Raw genomic sequence first — 18,390 nt, forward strand, 5'->3', positions numbered from 1 at the left:
TCCAAATCCGGCCTCAGACACTTAACACTTACTAGCTGTGTGACCCTGGGCAAGTCACTTAACCCCAATTGCCTCACTTAAAAAAAAAAAAAAGCTGCACTAAGACTTTTTGGGACAACTACATTAAAAACTTTTATTCAGAAAAAGATGAAAATGCATATGGAGGTAACCTATCTCATAGTGATTTTACCACCTGGATATTTTATGGTCATTTTTTTTTTTGGTGGGGCAATGAGGGTTAAGTGACTTGCCCAGGGTCACACAGCTAGTAAGTGTCAAGTGTCTGAGGCCGAATTTGAACTCAGGTCCTCCTGAATCCAGGGCTGGGACTTTATCCACTGCACCACCAAGCTGCCCCCTATGGTCTTTAAAAGTAATTTTGGTCAATAACTCAAAGGGAAATGGAGACCAAAATAATTTCTGTCCACACCCCCTAAATATAATGAAAATACAAAGGTATATTCCTTGGGTCTTTTGGTTGTTTTTTTTTTTTGGTGAGGCAATTGGGGTTAAGTGACTTGCCCAGGATTACACAGCTAGGAAGTGTCAAGTATCTGAGTTCAGATTTGAACTCAGGTCCTCCTGACTCCAGGGCTGGTGCTTTATCCATTGTGCCACCTAGCTGCCCCAAGGTATATTCTTTGTATAGGCTTCAGTATCTGCTCCATCACAGGTCAACCAAAAGAGAGCCAACCATAACAATTAAGCTGTGTATAAAAATTCATTGAGCATTTTAGAGAAAGTTAAAATAATGTGGCATCTTCCTATCCTCTCATTTTATAGATGAAGAAACTGAGGATCAGAGAGGTTCAGAGATTTTCCCAAAGTCACACAGTAAATATCAGAAACAGGATTTGAACCCAAAGTGCTCTGTTCCACTCCAACATACCATCTCCCAATAGGAGTTTAATTTGGGACATTTTAAGTTCAAGGTTAGTGTTGTTGTTCAATCATATCTGACTCTTCATGACCCCTTTTGGGGTTTTCTTGGCAAAGATCCTGGAATGTCTTGCCATTTCCTTCTCCAGCTCATTTTACAGATGAGGAAACTGAGGCAAACAGGGTTAAGGGACTTGGCCAGAGTCAGGGTCACACAGCTTGTTAAGTGACTGAAGGCTGGACTTTAACTCGGGTCTTCTTGACTCCAGGCCCAGCACTCAATCCACTCCCTCTACCACCTAGGGACATTTAATTGGTGTCTGAGGCCAAATTTTGAACTCACATCTTCCTGATTCCAGGGCCCAGTCTTCTATCCACTGCTCTACCTGGCAAAGAAAATTTACTCATGTTGATTGAATACCTTGCATTTTAGGGAGGCAACTCGGAGTGAATTGTTTATACTGTTGCATTTTTACTTACTAGAAACAAACTACTAAGAAACAAATTCAAATGAACAATACTACAGCTATAATTGTGGCCTCACGTCTAAACAAGCAGGAGGAAAAAGCTCCCTCCAGGCTACTGGCATTCCTGAAGCCTCCAGAACATTCAAACTGTAATCAGACAGCTTTCAGGCAGAACAAAGCACCTGCTGCCTTCATTCTGACCCTTTTTGGGAAAGGGTAATCACAGCTATACATAGCTTGGCATTTAAATCTATTCCACCTGGTTACTGGTGACATATACCCCATCTACTGACAAAGTGAAACAGATAAAATAAGGAAAACTGACATTGATCCCAAACCCCTAGACTCTGAAGAAATATAGGCCACCTCCCTTAAAAATATCATTTAGTGGGGGCAGCTCGGTGGCGCAGTGGATAGAGCGCCGGCCCTGGAGTCAGGAGGGCCTGAGTTCAAATCCGACCTCAGACACTTAACACTTACCAGCTGTGTGACCCTGGGCAAGTCACTTAACCCCAACTGCCTCACTAAAAAATAAATAAATAAATAAAAATCATTTAGTACACAAATAAACTGGGGATAAGTGGGGTTGAAGATAGGGAGAAAAAAGAGGCAGCTAGATGACACAGTGAATAAAGCACTGGCCCTGGATTTGGGAGCACCCAAGTTCAAATCTGGCCTCAGACACTTTACACTTACTAGCTGTGTGACCCTGGGCAAGTCACTTAACCCTCATTGCCCCACCAAAAAAAAAAATTCCAGAAGATAGGGAGAAAATACAATTAACTACAGAAACACTTTGTAATTCCCAAGAAAAAAAATTGTCATGTGTTACTTGTTATTCAGTCATTTGTATCGGTGTTCAACTCTTTCTGCCCCATTTGAGGATTTCTTGGCAAAGATACTAGAGGTTTTCCATTTCTTTCTCCAGCTCAATTTCTAGATGAGGAAACTGAGGCAAAAAGGGTGAAGGGACTTGACCAAGGTCACAGAGCTAGTAAGTTTCTGAGGCTAGATTTGAACTCATGAAGATGAATCTTCCTAACTCCAGAGCTGGCACTCTATACACTGTGGCCCCTAGCTATCCCCAAGAAACAAAAAGAGGAAACAAATTTGTTTCTTTGAAAATTCTGAACCCTCTACATTACAGAAACACTAAAATTTAGAGTGGGAAGATCTAAAAGATCCATGCCTCAAGAAGAATTCCTAGTACAATGAAAATACAGCCAACCTTTGCTTAAAGACTTCCAGAAGAACCCACTCTCCTCCTGGGGAAACATTCTATGTTGGGATCATTCTAAAAATGTGAGTCAACATTGCCAGAGCTTATATCAGAAAGTGTTTTAACTGCAAACTAAACCTTAGAAGTCTTGTCTGTCTCAATTTTCAAGAGGAGAGGGAGAAGGTAGAGAGGAGGATTCTCACACTTATTAAAGTATCTGGTATACAACAGGTGCTCAATAAATGCTCAGCACACACTGAAAAGTGATCAGTACTTTCCTATTTTTTATCTTTCATTCCATCAGCTCCTCATTTAAGATCTCACCTCCAAAAGCAGCACAGAATCGAGTCTTCATAAATGCCAGCAGTACAAACCAGACAGATTAGGTTAGATCTCTGTGAGACCTGTTCACTTCACATCTTTATTGACTACAAGCTACTTTGTAAACAGTTTAAGGTTTCCTCTCCCTACCACATGAGAGAATAATGAAAATTGGGAAAGGGTACAAAGTGGGGAAACAGAAATAGTCTAAATCTAAACCAGAAAATCTGGGATTACCATCCCTGCCGGGCCTACCTCCTTCTGTATTATTGAGCTAGTTATTTCAGTTCTCTAGGCATAATTTTCCTCGTTGGTAACATGATGAAATTAAGCTCAGTTTTCTCTGCTATTCCATTTACTTCCTATTCCTAAAACTCTCAACAGTCTCCTTCCAAAGACACTGATATTTGGGGCAAAGATGGAACAAAAGGATTATGTAATACCCAAAATAAAAATATTGATCAGTTTTGACAAATTCAGGTTTTGAATAAGAAATATTTCATTTGGGGTTCATTATGATGTTGTATTTCCTCATACTTCTTTAGATATTAAAATATATTGCTGTCTCAGGGAAGCAGGAGCTAATTATTCAACTCAGTGAGTAATGCATTTGTCTAATTACTCAAGAATCTTATGGAATTCATTTCATTAAAACCCTCACAAGGGGATGGTTTTAGAAAAACTTAGAAAGACTTATAAAAACTGATGCAGGGGCGGATAAAGCACCGGCCCTGGATTCAAGAGTTCTTGAGTTCAAATCCGGCCTCAGACACTTGACACTTACTAGCTGTGTGACCCTGGGCAAGTCACTTAACCCCTACTGCCCCTCAAAAAAAAAAAAAACTGATGCAAAGTGATCAGAAGCTGGAACAATTCATAGAATAACAATACTCTAGAGAAACAATTTTGAAAGACTTTCAGAAATCAGATCAAGACAATGGAAACAACCACAGTTCCAGAGAACTCATAATGAAATGCAATACATGTCTCCAGATAGAGGTGATAGACTCAAAAGAGTAGAGATTAAAATATTATCTTTCTGGAGATATGTGGGGGTATGTTTTGCTTGTCTATTCATATTTGTAACATTTCATTTTTCTTCTTTTCTTAATGAGTAAGGGAGATATGGGACGGAGAGAAAGAATTCAGAACTGAAAATAAAATAAAACAAATTTTAAAACCCTCATGACCTCTTTTAATTCAATTTATTTTATTAAGCAGTGTCTACATGCAAGGAATATGCTAGGGATACAAAGACAAAAAGAAAGATAGTTCCCACTCTCAGAGTTTACATTCTACTAAGGTAAAGAGCCATCAATCCATAAACATTTATTAAGAGGGTGCCAAGCAAGACTTCTGATTTCATTAACATGGGGAACTCTGGCGAGGAAATGCCTTCTATCAAGGCAAATCAGCATCTGTTCAGCAACTAACTCTTAAGGAGTTGCCAGGAGCCATCTTGGTACAGTTGAAAGAGTTAGATTTAGATAGGGGTTCAAATCCTGACTCTTCCACTTACTACTTGTATAACTTCAGGCAAGTCACTTTAACAGTTTCCTCAGTTGTAATTTCAAAGGATCATTTTGGTTCTAAATCAATCCTATGACGCTAAGGGTAAATAACATGACCAGAGCCATACAGCTAGTATGTGACACATATAATAACTATTTGCATACATGTATTACCACCTTCAAACCCCACCCCCAACTAGAATGGAAGCTCCTGGCCCGTAGACTGAGTTGTATTTATATTTGTGTCCTTGTAATACCTGTAGTTGTGGTTGAGTCATTTTCAGTGGTTTCTCAGTCTTCATGACCCCATTTGAGGATTTCTTGGCAAAGACAGTGGAGTAGTTTGCCATTTCTTCTCCAGTTCATTTTACAGATGAAGAAACTGAGGCAAATAGAATTAAGTGACTTGTCCGGCATCACACAGCTTGGAAGTGTCTGAGGTCAGATTTGAACTGACTCCAGGCCTAGGGCTGGGCCACTTAGCTGCCCCAATAGTTCTTCTTCCACATAGTAAAGCACTTAATACTATATATACCCATTGACTTTAACTGAATTTTCCTGTTGGAGGGAGAGGGGACATTGGATCTTCCTCCTAACTCTTCAGTTGATACTTGCTGAATGTTATTCTACCACCACTATTTACCCCAAAGCTGAAATTTTTGCTCTGCCATCATCCACTTTACAAGTATGTTGTCTGATGACCCATGAAGAAACGTGTACCAGAGTGGGAGCGAGAACTGTCACACTGAGATGATATTATGATCTGAGACACCTTTGGAGAATCCAGGAAAGAGTGTAATACAGCACAATACTTTGTTCTTCCACGGAGAGATATCATTCTGCACAGTGCCTTAAAGAACCAAACAAAGGAAGAGGGAGGGACGGCCAGGTACCTAGAGCGGCCTACAGAAACTCTGAATACGAAGAGATAATAAATCCTTTTCTCTTCCAAAAGAAGTTTCTTAGTTCTAGGAGTCTCAGCCTAGTCATCATGATAATCTCTCCTTGCTGGCCACTTTCTACATACCTTAACACTATAGATCACCAATTTTTTTTTTTTTAAAGATTCATGGAACCTGATTTTCAAATGCAAATTATCTTGCATAGAGAGTAGGTTAAAAAGAATTAGCATTCATCTTTTAAAGACAGCATATTTGCCAAAGAATTCACCAAGTACAGTACAAAGTTACTGAAAAGTAACTGGATAGAAAAGAGATTAAATTTGGGAAGTCCTGATTCTGTCAAAGACAGTGGACCAGAAAGTGTGAAAATTAAGCTAGTGATACTGGATCACAGTTATACATGCAGAACTCACCACAACCCCAAGGAGGTAGGAAAGGAAAGTATTATTAAATCCATTTCAGGGCTGAAGAAACTGAGTTTGCCCCTGGCTCACAGCTAGTGACTGACTATCAGAAGTAGTATTTGAATGTTGGCCCAAATACAATGTATTTTATCTGCTGTACCAGGCTGCCCTTTTTGAAGTAACCTCAGGGAAGGAATTCTTAATCTTTTAGAAATCATAGGCACTTTTGGTAATCTGCTGAAGTCAAATGACTCCTCAAAATAATGTTTATTGCCTATATTCATAATGATAGAAAATGCTAAATTTTAGAGGTAAATTATAAATAGATAGATATAGAAAGATGTCATTTTCTCCCCATCTGAATTCACGAACCCATGAAATGTATCCACAGAGAGGACTCCAGGTTAAGAACACTAGGGTTAGAGGATTTTGCTGCCTATCCTTGACTCATTTGCTCAAAAACACCAGCTCTTAGCTAAATTCCGATTTTTCAATTATGTCCACTATTTAAAGTGCCTGACTTTTTGGGATTTGTCTTTTGTTTTTGCTCTTTCTAATTAATCTTTCTGCCTTGAATCAGGGGAGAGTTTAACCCTGAGGAATGACCACCATCACTCCCTTGTTAGAATTAACCACAAAAGTTAACTTGTTAGAGTTAAGGGTCACCAACCTCCTTTAATTAAGGTCAAAACACTTGTAATAAAGGCAGAAGTAGATTGCGGAGTCATCTGAGATGCCAGTCCATTCATATTCTCAGTAAAAGAGGGGTCTTTCAAACTATAGATAGATAGATAGATAGATAGACAGACAGACAGACAGACAGACCCCTCCTGTGGTCTACTTGGATATTATTTCCTTTTTTTTGCCTTTGAGCTTGCTTCTGTCTCTGCTCTCCAATCCTAGGCTCTGGCCCCTTCCAACTCTGAGATGAATGACAAATCACTAAAGAAAAATTCTGGCCCCTGAACCTCCCCAAAGTTGTCTCTAAATCAGTTAACTTCTCTGGTCTCACTTTTGTCATCTATAAAATGAGTATAATGTCTGTAGCACCTACCTATCCCATAGAGACATTGTAAGTATCAAACAAGACAATAAGCATCATGTCAATTATCATTTAGGACTGTTAGATATTTTAAATAGCCCATGACAATTTCATAGGACCACATAGGTTTGGAGCTAGAAGGAACCTTGAAGCCCATATCTAATCCTTTCATTTTAGAGATGAAATAGAGGCTGAAAGCTAAGTGACTTATCCAAGGTCACACAGAGAGTAAGTGTCCAAAGCAGTATTTGAACTCAGGACTTTCTCAGCTAGGTGGCACAGCAGATAGAGCACCAGGCCTAGAGTCAGGAAGAGTTATCCTCCTCTTTAGTTCAAATCTGGCCTCAGACACTTATTAGCTATGCAACCCTGGTGAAGTCACTTAACCCTGTTTGCCTCAGTTTTCTCACCTGTAAAACGAGTTGGAGAAGGAAGTGGCAAACCACTCCAGTGTCTTTGCCAAGAAAATCCCAGGGAACAGCTAGGTGGCGCAGTGGAGCACCGGCCCTGGAGTCAGGAGGACCTGAGTTCAAATCCGACCTCAGACACTTAACACTTACTAGCTGTGTGACCCTGGGCAAGTCACTTAACACCAATTGCCTCACAAAAAAAAAAAAATCCCAAATGGGTTCACGAAGAGGCAGACATGACAAACTACTGAACAACAAGAACTTCCTCAATCCAAGCCCAGCACTTTATTTACTGTGCGACATTCTGTCAGACCTAGGATTCAAACTCAGATCTCAGCTCCAAATCCAGTGCTCTTTCCACTGCATCCCAGATTAATGATTTCCAAATCTATTTATTTCTATAATATTCATTTCTGCAATTTGCAGTAACACATGAGCATTTAAAAGAAAAATTCACTGAAACTGAAGTTTCAAACTCATTTCACATCTTCCCACATATCCTCAGGCCTGGTTCTCATGGTAATGTTTACTAGTAAACTGTCATCTTCTAAAAATAGCCCAGTTCAATATTCATGACTGCACATCACTTAGAACTCTTGTCCAGGATCTTCCCTCAATTCACCACATGGGGGTTCATCCACAAAACATAGTCAGGACCCTATGTTCACTTCCTCCTGAAGTCACAGGGATGTCAGTGAAGCCCAAAGGCTAGGCAACGATTATTCCTCTTACTCCTCCCCAGGATTAGACCATCATCTTTTTTTTTTTTTTTTAGTGAGGCAATTGGGGTTCAGTGACTTGCCCAGGGTCACACGGCTAGTAAGTGTTTAAGTGTCTGAGGACATATTTGAACTCAGGTACTCCTGACTCCAGGGCCAGTGCTCTATCCACTGTGCCACCTAGCTGCCCCTCATCATCTTTTTTTGAGCAGACATTTCTCTGAGGACATCATTTCTGACTCTAGCACCTAATTTGTTGGGTATTCCAGCCTGCTTCCATCTACCATGCACTTCTTCATTGCCCTCTTAATGATCCTTCATTTTTCACTATACTCTAGCATAGGTAGAACACTGACTTTTTAAATGAACTTTTGCCTCTGAAAGAAGTTTGGAGACATTATAAAAGTGTTGACCAAATCAAAGACAACCCAGATTTCTCTCCTCCTCCTCCTCTTTGATTTTGGGCCCAACTCTCTATACATATATCAACGTGTACATACACACACACACACACATGCATTATATGTGTGTACATGCATATGCATGTGCATATATGCATATATGTAGACAAACAAGTAACATGGGCTTTCCATCTAAATGCAAGCTATAATCTGCACAAAAAACAATCTTTATTGACTTAGTTGATCTGCAAGGGCAAAAACCTACCTTAAAAGCTCAACATCAAAATTATGCAAGATTCTACAAATCAGAGGAGCAGAGGTGTAAAACAATGGCATAATAATGTCATACTTTTCTGACATGCTGGTTAGTTTTTCAAAACTGTTCTTCCTTTCTTACTTTAAAAAATTCTTTATTATAAGGAATGTCTCTGGGAGAGGGTGTGTAATTTAAGATTCTAAATGTGGATTCTAATGTGTTCCCCCAGTTTGGGGGAAACTGACTAAAAATCACTGATAAAACGAGTTTAGGTTTTTAAGGGTTTATTGGAAAATAGAAAGAAAAAGATTGAGAACAGAATTCTAACAGCCTGGCATTCCTATCTTTCCTCAAATTTCCTGTGAAGTCCTCTGCCGCCACCACCATCCAGTCCGGAAGCCAAAAAAAGGCCAGCGCTCTCTGCGCAGGCTCCCTTTCCTCCTTCCTGTCTCCTCCCAGACCATAGGAGGCTCCTCCAGTTGATTGGCTGGTAGACTTGATAGACAGCACCCATGAGCAAATGTCATTTCCTGACGCCAAGGAAAAGCCACAATGCCTCTGAGGCATTTTCCTCATGGTGGAGCTCTCCACAGCAAGTCTCCAGTAGGTGGCGTCATTCCAATCATTACAAGGGGATTGGGGAAGGATATAGGGAAATGGAGGTGACATGCAAACTAAATAAAAATGTACTTTAAAAAAGGATTCCATAAATGATATAACATAAACAACTTTGTTCAACTATCTGGTAATTAATATCTGTTGAGTCATAGCACAAGACAACGTATGCTTCACCACTGTGGTGGAAGATATCCAGGGCAGCCTTTTAAGTTAAAAAGGGATTCTCTATAGATGGTGATGTCCTCTAGATAGTACTGTTTGTAAGTGACATCATGCTGGTTACACTAGAACACTGAAAAGAACTATAACCACTCAAAGGAGTTTGGTCTTTACATAAGTACTTAATAAGTGAGATACCAAACATGAAGCCTCTTTCAGTTTTGTTTTGCTCTGTTTTTTAACTGTAGCAAATTCTGGCACATACCATGAGCTTGTGTTCTCTATTTCCTGTGATTCACTTATGATACTTAAAACAGTGATATATAGATATATAGATATAAAATGCAAGAGGCACTATAAAAATGATTATTCAGTGAAATCACTGGTCAAGTTTAATTCTGTATGTTCTTAAATAAAATCACAAAACCCAACTTTTATCTTACCAATTATGAGTAGCTTTCAAATGATGGTACTAGTAACAGTTAACAACTAATAGCACTGTAATATTTACATAAGACAATATATTTATTATCTTATTTGTTCTTCACTTTAAAAATAAAAGGCTATGGGATAGGTTCTATAGGAATTATTGCTGATTTACAGAAACTGAGAGGTTAAATTAGTTAACTACAGCCACAGGGTTATTATTAACTGTCAGCAGCAGAATCTGAACTCTAGTTTTGCCTGATTCCAAGTCCAAGGCATAGGGGCAGCTAGGTGGCGCAGTGGATAGAACACTGGCCCTGGATTCAGCAGGACCTGAGTTCAAATCCAGCCTCAGACACTTGACACTTACTAGCTGTGTGACCCTGGGCAAGTCACTTAACCCCAATTGCCTCACCAAAAAAAAAAAAAAAAGGTGGGGACATTCACTGTGGCAACAGACTGTGGACTGAATTGACAAACAACACACCAAGTCCAAGGCTTTCCACCAAACTGTACTTCCTTTCATTAGGCACATGTAATTTAACTTAACCTTCATAGTTAACATAGTAACCTTCATAACAAAACTGAGATATCTAAATGCATACACGGCCAAGGATATAGGAAAAATACCTACTCAATTATCAACAGAATAAATAGCCAGTTTGTGTATTATTTTAATACCTTTCTTTTGCTGTAGCAAGTAAAATATTTAGATCATTTCATAGTTTACCAGTCCCCTATCTCAAGATAAGATAGGCTAATAAGGGGAGAAAGAAAATCCAATGAAATTTTCACTTTTGATAAAAGTTTTGAATGAAAGTATCACTAAAATTGATAGCAAACAGGCATAAAAATAGCAGCATATTAATAAATGCACCTGCATTGCATTTGGGAAATTAAAACAATGTGGCATGATGGAGAGCTAGCTGGCTTGGAAGCTAGGAGGATATGGACTCAAGTTCTATCTCTGACACATGCTGGCTGTGTGACCCTAGGCAAGGTCACTTAACCTCTCAATGTCCCCCAGACAACTATCTCTAAGACTATAAATTACAGGCCTTTCTTCACCTGGGAACTGCCTATACCAATGAAATCACAGGTTCAGTCACCACTTCTTTTTGGAAAATTGCCCAGCGCTTTTGAATGATCCTAACCTTCTTTTATGTATATGCTAGATTGGTCACAAATCTTGCAAACCCTAATGTGCAAGGAATAAAAGTTGCAGGCAAGCCAATAGGGCAACAGGAGAGATATGGTGGGCAAAATCAGGCTGTATAATACTTATAATGCTGTAGTATATGCAGTAACTGGAAATAAGAGATGTCATCCAGGAAATGTATGATTAGAAAAACAGATGAGTCTGTCATATAATGAGAACTCAGCATAACAGATATAAAATACAAAAATTAGAGAAAGGCCATCGGTACACATACAAGAACAAACAGGATAAGAAAATATGAATAACTTTTGATCTATATGAGTGGAATAGGTACCCACATTTTTAAAAATCACTGATAAAATGAAGTATCATCATATATGAATTCTATTCAACTCTATCTTTGTAACATATGAGTAATTTGGTCCTGACCCTCTGGTCTACCTCATATAAGTAGAGAGGGCAACTGGAACTTTGCCCCAGTATAGTGATAGCAGAATCCTTCAACCCCAAAGAAACACCTGAACTTAGGAAGCTTAGTTAAAATATGTGTTTACGGGGCAGCTAGGTGGCACAGTAGATAGAGCACCAGCCCTGGATTCAAGAGGACCCGAGTTCAAATCTGGCCTCAGACCCTTGACACTTACTAGCTGTGTGACCCTGGGCAAGTCACTTAACCCCAATTGCCTCACCAACAAAAAAAAAAAGTGTTTACCAAATAGGCTTGTGAGCTATTCCTAGATCTGGCCTCGTCCTGCTTCCCCTTCCTAGCTACCAACTATCCTCCACCCCACAAATAGCCTCCTAAGCATCACTTTTGTTGTACTCTGAGCTCTTTCACACAGAGACCAGTATCCAGAATTTTTTGTGGATTTTAAGAGATATTTTGTGCTGCTTTCCAAAATGGCTACTTACTGCTCAGTGCAAGGCACTGATAGGTTGTATAAGGAGAGGGAAAAACAAAACAAAACAAAAGAAGCAGGCCACCCCATGGTCAGTCCAAGGCTCATATTTGAGCCCCCATTCATTGTAGCCACCAAAAAAAGGGTACTAAATCTAATATTCTGATATCTATATCCCAGTTAAACCAAAGAAATTTTGTCTAATAGATATATCATTCTCCTCAAATATCTTACTTAGGTTTTTGAAGTCAATCAATAAACAAAGAATTACAGTTAATATTTTGTTATATTCATGAGAAAAATATGCCCCAAAGTACCAATGACTGCCAAAAAATGTCAAGGACTTAAGCCAATTGCAAAAATTGTTCCAAACCCATTCTTTCAAACTAAACTGATCTTTGTAAATCTTTATTGAACCTCTAACAAAAGTCTAACCACACCCATTTCCTCCCAGCCAAAATTTATGCTAATGACATTTTCTAACTCACTCAAATTGAACAGATTCTAATCATAATCAATTTGAACTAGAACATATGTGAACTTACCTAGGGTAAATATAAATTGATCCTGTCCCACCTACTCTCCCCCAACCCTGCCTTCCCTCTCCTCATTTTACTTTTTCTTACTACTACAGTAAATATAATAAAACCACCAGAGCACTTGGTAGCACTGCTCTCTGACCCCACCTCTTATAGCACCTATTTTTACAAGTTCAAGCAAAGTAGTCTTATCACCTAATATTAATGGACTACCCAGTGTATTCATGACAGTAATAGACTTCAAGAATCAATCATTTAATCAATAAACATTTATTAAGCACCTATTATCTGGCACTGGCTAGGAGCTAGAAACAAATTTTTTTTTTTAAAGGGGGGAAGTAGGGAGGGAAGGAGGCAGAGAGGAATGAAGGGTTAAATAAAACTAATATATAAACATCCAGATTTACTTAAAAGATAAGTTAGACATGATTTTGTTTTACTAAAAAAGCTCATTTAAAATATAGTTTGATTTACAAATCTGATTTACCCCCAACTTCTTAAGAATAGTTTATAAGATAGATTTCAAAGAGGAAGTCCTATATTTAAAATGACTTTGAAAACCTACTACTTTCAGAAACAGACAGGTATCCATTCATGATTTTTCTACAACAGTCTCCAACTTCATTATTATATAACTGACTGAAAGATGTAAAGAAGACACTATCCTACCCTGTTTATTGTTTGTGACAGAAGGGAGGAAAAGTGACTTGGTAGAGTAAAATGCAGTCTTCAGCACTCTCCAACAATCCCCCGAATATAGATTATGACACATGATTTCTTTGAATTCAACCACTGAAAAAGCTGTTAAGATTCTCAACTTATCAATATCTTGTTTCGTGACTTGCCCAGGGTCACACAGCTAGTAAGTGTCAAGTGTCTGAGGCTGGATTTGAATTCAGGTCCTCCTGAATCCAGGACCTGTGCTCTATCCACTGCCACCTAGCTTCCCTTCCCCCTTCAGCTTATCAATATCAAAGAAAACAAGTGGAAAAAGTGTTTACCACCCTGTGGAAAATGGCTTTCACACTTCTGAGAAGTACAATTAGGAAAGGATTTTCATAGATATGATAAAGTAGGAGGAAGACACTAACAATCTACATTGGAAAAGTCAAGTAGATGATTTATGCCCATTACTCAGATTATCAGATGTAGTACATACATTTGGACCATGTAGTGAATGGACACCTAACAGGGTCCAGAACTAAATTTTATTAGACAGTATTCTTTCAAAAAAACATATCTGTTTTTCTTCCAGAGTGACTGCAAGGAATCTGGAGAACTAAGCTACCTATAATACCACTACAATTTGCTGTTAATATTTTGCAGAAGCATTCTTTGGCTTTCCAGCTGCCAAAGTGGGACAAAATAAAATCTCTCCTCCAAACAAAATGCCAAAGAAATATAGAGTCATCAAAATAGCATTGCTTAGAAAAAGGAAGACTGATGAGATTTATCCTGTTGATCCATACAAGAACAAGTGTAGCACTAGAAGGAAATGGCCACAGTGGAAAATAAATTAAATTTCTTCATAGCCTATTTGTCATAGCATGTTAGTCATTTGTATGTAGAAAGCCCCAGAATACTTTTGTGAATAGGTATAGAAAGATGGATACAGGTATATATCACATAAATGTATCCATGTATTTATATAATATATAGATATATGTTCAGCCTTTCTTTTTGTGCTAGTAGCAAGTTAACATTATTAACCAACCTAGAGAAAAAAAGGTGGTAAGACAATCTCTCAAGAGCACACTGGATTCTTAAACTAGCTCTAGATATCAACAAAGCACATTAGCACATAAAAACCACAGCTATCTGAAATCTACTCATCTATTGCCCTCCTGAAAGCAAAGCATGACCTAAAATAAACCACTCCACACATTACTAGAGTATTTTTAAAAGTACATTTTCACAGTTTTTCCAACAATCATGTTATGTTAATAGCCTTAATGAGACAGAACTGCAGCTGACTCTCACCCACAATACCTCAGCCAAGCCCCAGCCTCTTTGTTTGGAAATGTCTTTATCTTACCAGCCCTGGAGGCTCTGTCTTCTTTCTACAGATATTAATAAATAAGGAGGAGGAAGAAAGGAAGAAAGACGGACTGGGAGGAAGGAGGAACAGGCCCAAAGATTCTAGAATTCCATAGCTTCATCAAATAATATTATACAGTTAATTCCACAAAAGGTGACATTATTTCAAACACAGTATTCCATCACACAAATACATGGATTTCTGAATTATAATCAGATTAAGGGAACCACAGGTGTTTCCTAATCCATCTTTAAGAATAAAGTGCATCCATCTAAACTAAGAATTAACAGATAGATTCATATACCCTACACATTTTTGCATACGGTTCATATGCCCATACACACTTTCCCAATCTACTCACACACATATACATGTAGGGTGCCAACAGTAGGTGGGTAACAGATGCCTATATCGCCGTGAGAGAAGCCATAATGTGGGCATGTCCCGGATAATAGCCTCTCTCTGAACCCCACCCCCTCAACCCAGAGAATGAAAGGAGAAAGAGGGAAGAAAGAGAAACCAAGAAAGCCTGAATTTCCAGGCATCAACTTTTCATGAAATGCACAACCGACTAGGATAGGAAATACCTCCCTGCTGAGTAATGCTTCATGGATTGTAAATTCACCTCTCCAGAGAAACAAACCTGAACACGCAAACACAGCCAGATGGGGAAACCACTCCTACCTGCTCCATACAGCTTCTCTGTCACTCCGGCTTCCAGGGTGATATTCCTCCCACTCCCCTTTTTGGCATGAAAACACACCAATAAGAACCGAGTATACAGCTTGCTAAGAGGGCTGAGCTGTGATTTACCAAGCTTGTTGGGAAACCGGGGGGGGGGGGGGGGGGAAGTAAGGGGGGGTTTCCTAAGGATAAAAACAAAGCCCTTTTCATTTAAATAAAGATTGTTTAGGTTGTGAGTTTGTATGTGTTTTATTATTATTATTATCATTAATAATAATAATAAAAGAACCCAGTGATCTTCCTTCACTCTCAATCCATCCACCTCTGAGATTTTGGTCTCTGGATCCTTACGAAGGAAAATGGCTGGGCGGCAACCACCCATCCAAGTTTCCTAAAAGCACCTGCTAGCCTCCTCACTCCCACCCTCACACATACGCGCTCATACATAAACAAAATCAGTCCTCCAACCAAACTGTGTATCATAAATCTGTGGATTCTTATGCATGCAGAGCCAAACCTCCTCATCCATCTTCAATGATGAATCTCTCTCACACACACATACATACATATACACACATACATACATACACACGTACGTCGAACGGTTCTAAAACAGGTGACATTAGTTGGGAAGTTCTCCAAAGAAGTCAGTTCATTTCCTAGCCCGACCCCGGCGCACTTAGAGCCTGCCACTGGCCCCTAAAACAGACGTGACACTTGATAATGAAGCTTGAGGCAAGAGGGAAAGAAAGTTTGCTGAGAGTCAGGAGTTCCGTTTCTCCCCAGTGCCCCAGGGACTCCTCCTTCAGAGGGTATGGTAGAGAAAGGCACCAAGCGCGTGTTACTTCTCCTTCCCAGTACAAAGGACGGTTTGGGCCCCAGTGCCCCGGCCACAGCGCAGGGAATTACGCCGTTTTATTTACAAACAACGCGCGCTCTGGGCGGGGAGAGATAGAAGCAGCAGCAAAGTCGGAGAGCAGCCGGCAGGGTGAGGGGAGCAGCGGGCAGGGTGAAGGGAGCAGCCGGCAGGGTGAGGGGAGCAGCGCCCTGGAGGATTGCGCCCAGCTCCGGGAAATCCGAGCTGCCGGGTGCCCCAGGTGCCGTTACTCGGCACTCTCGGGACCCTTCCTTCCCCAGCCGCTGCCACTGTGCCCCTCACACGAAGTCCTAGGCACACATGTTTCAGCATCATCGCTCCTCTAACTCCTCTATAAAGGAGAGTGAGAGCAGGCAGAGAGCTCGCAGACCCCCACCTTCTAACCTGACCCTCGGAGGATTCAACCCTCCCGCGTGCATGAAACTCCCTTGCTACCCCGGGAAGTGGAAGGGAGTGGGGGTGGGGCGAGAGTGACAGATGGGCTCAGGGCAAGCAGACCAACTCACGAGAGGTACGGGGGAGTAAATCACTTACTTCATCTTCCGAAAGTCCATAGACTGGCTCCCCCAGTCCGGTCGCCATGGAGCCCCGGGGCAAGAGCACCCCCAACTCTTGGGGTAGGTGGGGGGGAACGAGGCGGTTGCAACCCTCTTCCCTCTCCGGAATGCTAAGGCGAACCCCCAGCGGCTGCAAGAGCTACTCTTTGGACTTCACTCTTCTTCCTGGCCGCCTCCCTCCCCCCCGATGCACTCTAGCCCCAAGGGAAAGTTGTAGCCCGAGGGGATGTCGATGTAGGCAGTGTCAAGGCAAAGCAGGTAAGGGAGGTCCCCTACGGTCCAGTCCGATCTCCTCCCCCACTCCAACCCGAGCCGCTTCCTCCCCGGGGCGGCTGTAGAAGCCGGAAGGCTGCGGGGAAATGCGGGCTGGCAGTGAGACTAGAAAGGAAGAGAAAGCTAGAGAGAGGAGGGATGTGTAAAGCTCTCAAGCAAGTCCCTAGGCTCTTTCTTCCTGCTGCTGCTCTCGCCGGCTCCCCTAAGAGAGCCCGGGCTCCGGGGCTGCCGTCCCTCCTTCCTGCTGCTAGAGCAGCCCAACTCTGGAGTGAGCGCCTGCCCGGCACGCACACGCGGGGCCGCTTGCCTCCCCGCGGCTTTCCCGGCTGCTGCTGCTGCTGCTGCTGCGGAGACTGCTGCTGCTACTCGGAGCCGTTTGGCTTTCTCTCCTCCTCCTCCTCCTCCTCTTTTTCCTCCTCCTCCTCCTCTTCCTTCTTCTTCCTCCCTTCCTTCCTTCCCTTCTCCGCCCCCTCTCCTAGCTGGCTCTCGATTCACATTAACCCGGCTCACATTCTCTCCACCACAACCCCCTTCCTCCCCTTTCCTCTCTGTTCTCTCCTCCTCCTCCTCCTCCTCCTTCCACCCGCGGCCAGTGTGGGGACCCTCCCTCCCTCTCCTTCTCTCCTCCCAGTCTCACCGGGGCGGGAAGAAGAGCCCACCAAGCCAATCACAGGCTTCAGCCTTTGGGGGAGGATAGGCGGTCAGGCTAGGTTGGTTTGGTTCGCCCCCCACCCCCATTCCCCTGGTTTGAGTGCAATTATGTTACCCAAGGGGATGGGGTGTTGGAATGAGTCTGAAGAGGCGTGAACGTGTGCGGCTTCCTCTGGGGAACTAACCTATACTCCGGGGCTCCCCTGTGTTGGGGGGCGGGGGGATGAGGGGGAAAGGAGTGGGATAGACCTTTGGGTTTGCAGGATGAAATGACTTCCTTCCAAGAGAACAATAAGGTGCCCATCTCCTTGGCCTGTTGCTTTTTGTTTGTTTTATTTAGGGTCCTAGGTTTGGGTTAATTTTGTTTAAAAATGGTTTTCTTTTCCCCTTTAAATGATTTTTGGCAGCCACGGTAAATACGGACTTGGCTACATTGTCAGCTTTGCTGGAACGAATTTCTTTACCCAGCCCCCAGCTAGGGAGAGGCTGCCCCGGTGTGGCCAAGAATCGCCAGTGCCGGTGTCAACCCTGGCGAAGTGCAAGGCTGGGGGCCCAATGCTACACACCCGCCCACTTAAAAAAACAAACTCTTAGGTGCTGCACATCCCAAGGAAATCATCTCTCAAACCTCGAAGTTAAATACCGAGCAAATGGTTAAGACGTCCTTCAGTAACTTGGGGCTCTCCCACAGCACAGCTACCAAAAGAAAGAACTTGGACTGCTGCCTAGCAAGCGATTCATTTAATTCTTCGTAATGTATAAAAATGCAAGGGACAATATAAAACTTTGATGAGTAACTAAAAACAAATATGGCTCACGAATTTTCAGGTGTCCCTTTCTTCTCGAAAAGGCGTTCTTTTAAGAATTAAATACCTATGTAGTACTTAATAGTAAGAATCTACTCACCTTTGAAAGTAAACAGAATCGTGCTTTCCGAGATATTAATATACTGAACTTTAGATTCTTGATACCAGTTATG

The 18,390-nt window shown here is 41.4% G+C and overlaps 1 protein-coding gene across 1 annotated transcript in view; it reads right to left on the reverse strand.

Annotated features, from left to right (window-relative positions):
• NEDD4L (NEDD4 like E3 ubiquitin protein ligase) overlaps positions 1 to 16,980 on the reverse strand; it is a 478,713-nt gene extending 461,733 nt beyond the window's left edge. The window contains exon 1 of the mRNA XM_043980385.1: positions 16,465 to 16,980. Coding sequence (XP_043836320.1) covers positions 16,465 to 16,512 — 48 coding nt within the window. The 5' untranslated portion in view covers positions 16,513 to 16,980. The remainder of the gene's footprint in view (positions 1 to 16,464) is intronic.
• Positions 16,981 to 18,390: the final 1,410 nt, after the last annotated feature.

Source organism: Dromiciops gliroides, chromosome 1, assembly GCF_019393635.1.
Source record: "Dromiciops gliroides isolate mDroGli1 chromosome 1, mDroGli1.pri, whole genome shotgun sequence".
In the NCBI taxonomy this organism is placed as follows: domain Eukaryota; kingdom Metazoa; phylum Chordata; class Mammalia; order Microbiotheria; family Microbiotheriidae; genus Dromiciops; species Dromiciops gliroides.